Source organism: Vicia villosa, linkage group LG7 (assembly GCF_029867415.1).
Source record: "Vicia villosa cultivar HV-30 ecotype Madison, WI linkage group LG7, Vvil1.0, whole genome shotgun sequence".
In the NCBI taxonomy this organism is placed as follows: Eukaryota; Viridiplantae; Streptophyta; class Magnoliopsida; order Fabales; family Fabaceae; genus Vicia; species Vicia villosa.
Window position 1 is genome coordinate 30,969,381 of NC_081186.1, and position 5,299 is coordinate 30,974,679.

At 31.3% G+C, this 5,299-nt stretch overlaps 1 protein-coding gene across 3 annotated transcripts; it reads right to left on the reverse strand.

Annotated features, from left to right (window-relative positions):
* Window positions 1-1,029: 1,029 nt before the first annotated feature.
* On the reverse strand, window positions 1,030-4,657 carry LOC131617083 (G-type lectin S-receptor-like serine/threonine-protein kinase At4g27290). 3 transcript variants are annotated; one of them, XM_058888462.1, is made up of 7 exons: window positions 3,289-4,657; window positions 3,103-3,216; window positions 2,451-2,578; window positions 2,156-2,366; window positions 1,809-2,046; window positions 1,582-1,732; window positions 1,030-1,504 (listed from the first exon to the last, which is right to left on the reverse strand). In XM_058888462.1, exons 1-7 carry the CDS (start codon window positions 4,550-4,552, stop codon window positions 1,199-1,201), a joined length of 2,412 nt encoding a protein of 803 aa, XP_058744445.1. In that variant the 5' UTR covers window positions 4,553-4,657; the 3' UTR covers window positions 1,030-1,198. The 3 variants fall into 3 exon arrangements, 2 of the variants coding, with proteins under 2 accessions (XP_058744445.1, XP_058744444.1); XM_058888461.1 differs by having other exon boundaries at window positions 1,031-1,504; window positions 2,451-2,581; XR_009288419.1 differs by having other exon boundaries at window positions 1,475-1,504; window positions 1,582-1,679; window positions 2,451-2,581.
* Window positions 4,658-5,299: the final 642 nt, after the last annotated feature.

The following is a 5,299-nucleotide window of genomic DNA, read 5'->3' on the forward strand; positions in this document are numbered from 1 at the left end:
AATTATAGGTTCATGAAAAAATACTGCCAAAAAATAGTAAATTACAGGTTCTAAAATATTGCTGCCAAAAGTGCAGGTTAAGAAATAATAAAAAGCATAAAAAAAAAAAAAACGCAACATACGAAAGCACTTTTGAAAAAAGCGCTCTTATAGGGGTGCCTACCAGAGCGCTTTTTCCTGAAAAGCGCTCTTAAAGGGGGGCCTACAAGAGCGCTTTTTCCAGAAAAGCGCTCTTATAGGGGGGCCTACCAGAGCGCTTTTAAAAGCGCTTTCGTAGCCTATGCCAGCGCTGGCTTTGGCAGCGCTTTAAAGCGCTGTTAAAGGCCAAAAAAAGCGCTTTTAAAAGCCTTGCGCGTTGTAGTGTCTTTTTCACCCAATTCCTCCTATTTTCCAAAGCCCTCCCCTCCCTTCCCCTCCAAACTCCCAAACATAGCCTTAAGGTTTGCAAGAGTGTTTGCTATGAAGAGCTCTCTATAATGGATTGCAAGAGCAAAAAATTATTTGAATTTAAAGTTTGTGTTCTTAAATATTTATTTGACAAAAAAATCGTTTATTTATCTAACCTTTTTTTGGCTAACCTTTTTTTTATTCATATCATAAACAAATGCAAAAAAAAGCCAGAGAAAATACTCCCACCTCTAATTACTCTTCACACTCCCACCTCAAAGTCATACATCCCTATCATCCATAATTTTTTTAATTAATATTTCTCAATAATTAATCAAATAAACAAAAACATAATAAAATAAATAACTTTAATAAATAAAAACAAGGGTACAGTGATTCCAAAACATCAAACTGTTATGGATCCCTTAACTTTATTATGGCAAAGTCAATGAGATTGCGCACATGGAGTATAACTTAACTTAGGTGGCCAGATCTCTGTATGATTAATTTTTTATTAATACATGTATCCGATCTATTATTTGTAATGAAATGATTTAGTTTTGCTTTTGTAATTTTTTTTACTACATATTGTGAAATTTAATTGGCACAAAAAGCGGTTATTTTTAATTAAAACTAGTTTTTCATGCATAAAAGCTTGCACAAATTTCTTAGAGAATTACACTAACTTTGTTCAATAATTTATCCAATTAAACAACTAAAAAACTATTTAATTACAATAACTAAAATTGGTGAAAATGAAAATTACAAATTATATAATTTCAATTAAACTCGTAGATAAATTAATATTTTTCTATCTTGCATTTAATTGTGAGATAGTTACATTATTTATTGAAGAAGATGTATGTCTCTCGGAAGAAGTTTCACCTTTGTCTCGTATGTTTTTATATAAATAACCTGGTTCATGTGGTAGAGGTAAAATATTATTATTACTCAACATCACAACAATAGATGTCATATTTGGCCTATTGTCAGGATGATGTTGCAAACATAAAAGTCCAATTTGAATGCACCGCAAAACTTCATCTTGAATACATGTGTCTTTCAAACTATCATCAATCAATGAGTACATATCTCCCTCTTTCCACAATCTCCATGCCTACAACAATTTCAGCACAATTATTATCTATTATTTATGTGAAGGAAAAATAGTTGATTTTTTTTAGTGATACTTACATGTCCAATAAGATTATGATCATTTTGATTGTAGTTAAGTGTTCTATTTTTCTTTCCACTTATAAGTTCTAGCAATAAGACACCAAAACTAAATACATCTGATTTAATTGAGAATAATCCGTCAGTAGCATATTCTGGTGCCATATAACCACTGAAAAGAAACAAAATTAATAAATTTGATGTTAAATCAATTACTAGGAGACTTTATCAACTTTTAGGATACTTACTATGTACCAACTATTCGCCTTGTTTCGCCTTCTATTTGATCACCTCCACATATTTTAGCTAGACCAAAATCTGATATTTTTGGATTCATATCTCGGTCTAATAAAATATTACTTGCTTTTAAATCTCTATGTATGATTCTAAACCTTGAGTCTTGATGTAGATAAAGAAGACCTCGGGCAATTCCATACAAAATGTTAAAACGCATAGGCCAATCTAATACTTTACTTTGAATTGGATCTGTCAAAATTTCTCAATAAATTTAATTAGTTGTTCTTCCTTTAAAAATGACATATACAAATAATCAAACTTGTATTATGATCAATATTATATTTGAAAGATTACTTACCAAAAATAAATGAATCTAGACTTGTGTTCGACATGTATTCATAGATCAACATTTTTTCATCGCTTTCAACACAATAGCCAATTATCTTAATAAGATTTCGATGTTGAAGTTTAGAACATAAAATAACTTCGTTCTTAAATTCATTCAATCCTTGTCCAGAACTCCTTGATAGTCTTTTGACTGCAATTTCTTGACCATCTTGCAACTTACCCTACATTGATGATTGAAAGCAATTTGGTAAACACTTCAAATGATTTTTTCTTTAACCTTATTAAAATATTTGTTTAAAATATACCTTGTAAACCGGTCCAAAACCACCTTCGCCTAATTTGTTGGCATTTGTGAAATTATTAGTGGCCTCAAATATTGTAGCAAGATCAAAGCAAGGGAGGTCTAAATCATAATCCTCACCTTCATTATTGTCTTCTGACCAGATGATGAGAACAATAATATTAAAAAAAAAATTAAAAATGTTGGGTGCAAGTGTGACTGGTTATACCCTACATCATCTATGAATGAGACGAAATATTGGGTATATAAGAGAGGTGACTCATAGGCTTATTGCCTTGAGATTTTTGGTAGATATGTGATATCAATATCTCTTGAATCCTGAAAGTTTTTTTCATTGACACTTCTGATGCTCCCCAGATTTCCCAACAAGTGGTATCTGAACTATGGTTCAAATTAATGGAGAACAGAGAATAGATCAGTGTTTAATCCCGTTATGAAATGTAAATTCTACATCGCTTATAAATATATAAAATATTGAATTTATAAAAAACTAACTTAAAGTGTACTAAATGAAGAATATATACACTCAAATTATTACTGGAAATGTTTAATCATAAGTCATTAAGGGGTTTAAATGATGTTAAAGCTACACAATGTTTAAAAAAAATAAAGTATATGCTATGAAATATAAAATACTATAAGGATATGAAAAGTACCTTTGTTCTTTATCTTTTTTCTATAAATGCATAGTGTCAATAGCATCACAGTGAATGCAAAAACAATGATGGAAACTACCAAGATAGCCATTTTTGTATAGTCATGTTTATCACCTGCAATGAAACATTGTGTTCTTTAATTATGTATAGTGACATTATTATGTAAAAGAGTAGTGAATTTGTTACCTATATTTGATCCATCAATTCTAACATATAAGTTTCTCTTAGAATCTGAGTCTCTCAAGTCTTTAAGATCTTTAAACCATATGGAACAACCGCCACTATCTTCATTTGAGGTTAAGCTTGAGTAAGCTGTGCAGGAACAATTTTGCAAACATTTGAGCTTGCAATCATCAAGTGTTATATTTGCATCAACCCATGTATTTGTAGTATCTGGCAATTTCACTCCAGTTACTTTAAGAAAACCATCTCTACCCTTCACTCCACAGCTCCAATTTCCAGTGTGCACACATCCATCTGCCCAGTCCATTGTGTTCCACTGTTGGGGTGATTTTGGCTTAAACCCATCCAAACACTGACAAATTGGTGATGCGTCAATGACGCAATATCCATATGGTCCACATACATTATAAGTATCACAAGTATCATGTGGTAGGTTCAAGTAGTTACTCCATTTTCTAGATTGAGGAATCCATACAAGGCGTTGAAGAATCATACTAGTTTGGTTTAAAACAACTATGGAAATCACAGATTTGTTCTTTAGGGTGAACAAAAAATAAGCTTCATCTTCATTGTTTACAACCTCTGGATTAAAAATTGGGTTAGCCTGCATTCCATAAACTCCGCTAGACTCAGCACCAATCATAGGTCCTGTTCTGTAGAACTCAGTTGAATTACCTTTCAAAAGAACCACTTCAGGATTATTACTAAGACTCATAGATGATGTAAAATCACCTAAAGACGGATCTTCCCAATTTTTCCATGCAGTTTGTACCCTATTAAGACCAGTTCTCTTGTCCCATCCAAGCTTCATTTCGGGTAATAATGTATCAGTAGGATAGTCAAAGCTCTGCCATAAGAAACTTTCAGTGTCCTTCTCATCTCTGATCACTAAATTTCCGTTCTCCAGAAGCTGGACAATTGGAGTCGAAGCCTTCTTCGTTGTGTTTGTTGACCATATAAGAGACTGATTGCTGTTGAGAAGAACGAGATTTCCTTGTTTGTTTATGATCAACTTGCTTGAGTTGTCTTTGATAGGATTATCCCGATTGGCAACCCAAACAACGGTTTTAACCTGGATGTTTTTGTACCAAATTCCAACATATCGGTTCGGAGAATTACCGGGAGTAAAGAAACCCAACTCGAAGGTTTCATCTTTGGAAATCAAGGTGCTTCCATCGGAAAGTGAGTCTGACTGAGTTATAGTATCAGCTGCAGAGGTATTTTTGAACAATAACAATAGTAACACGGATATAGCAAGCATGGTCATTTTGGTTTGTTTCGTGATACAATTGCGGGAACTAATAAGAAGTTTTTCAATACCATGAATTCAGAGGGGCCAATTGTCTTAGGAGGTTGAACTTGTCTTACAAGAAACATGGGAATAAAATAAGAAGAAAATACTGTCACTGCAGAAAAGGAAAATTTTAAATATTATTTCTTACTAACAAACTATATTTATTTAGTGAAAAACGCGTGAATAAAGTCTACGAAAATAGATATAAAATGTAATAATATCAAACCATATCTCATAAGGAAAGTATTAGAAAATTTTATGTAAATAATTAAGTTTTTAAATTTTAATTCCAAATTAACTAGTGGTTCAGTTTGAATCAGTTTTGAGGGAAAAATGTATTCGATTCGAAGATAAATTTATTCACAATTCGCTTCTGTTTTGGATGATTAATTAAAAAAATCCGATCCGATTTGATCCAATTTCATGCGGTTTATTTTGAATCGGTTTTTGGATATTCAAATTAAAAATTTTATTATTGATTAAGATTATAAAAATGTTAATAAATAATAAATTTGATGTAACATATAACATATAGCATATTAAAAATTAATATTACAAAATGAGAATGATAGATTACGATTGAAACAAACGAAATAATAAATTAACACAACATCATATTATTAAGAAAATAAGAATCCTCGAATAATAAATTAACACAACATATCATATTAATAAAACAATAAAAAAGTATAAAATATATACTTGCGGTTTGGTTTAGTT

Bases quoted from the DNA above. Each gene is read 5' to 3' on its own strand.
- LOC131617083 (XM_058888461.1), bottom strand. From the start codon at position 4,552: ATGACCATGCTTGCTATATCCGTGTTACTATTGTTATTGTTCAAAAAT. The intron at 3,217-3,288 runs GTAACAAATTCA...GTTTCATTGCAG, and splicing joins AATTGATGGATCAAATATAG to GTGATAAACATGACTATACA. The intron at 1,733-1,808 runs GTAAGTATCCTA...GTTTCTTTTCAG, and splicing joins AGGCGAATAGTTGGTACATA to TGGTTATATGGCACCAGAAT.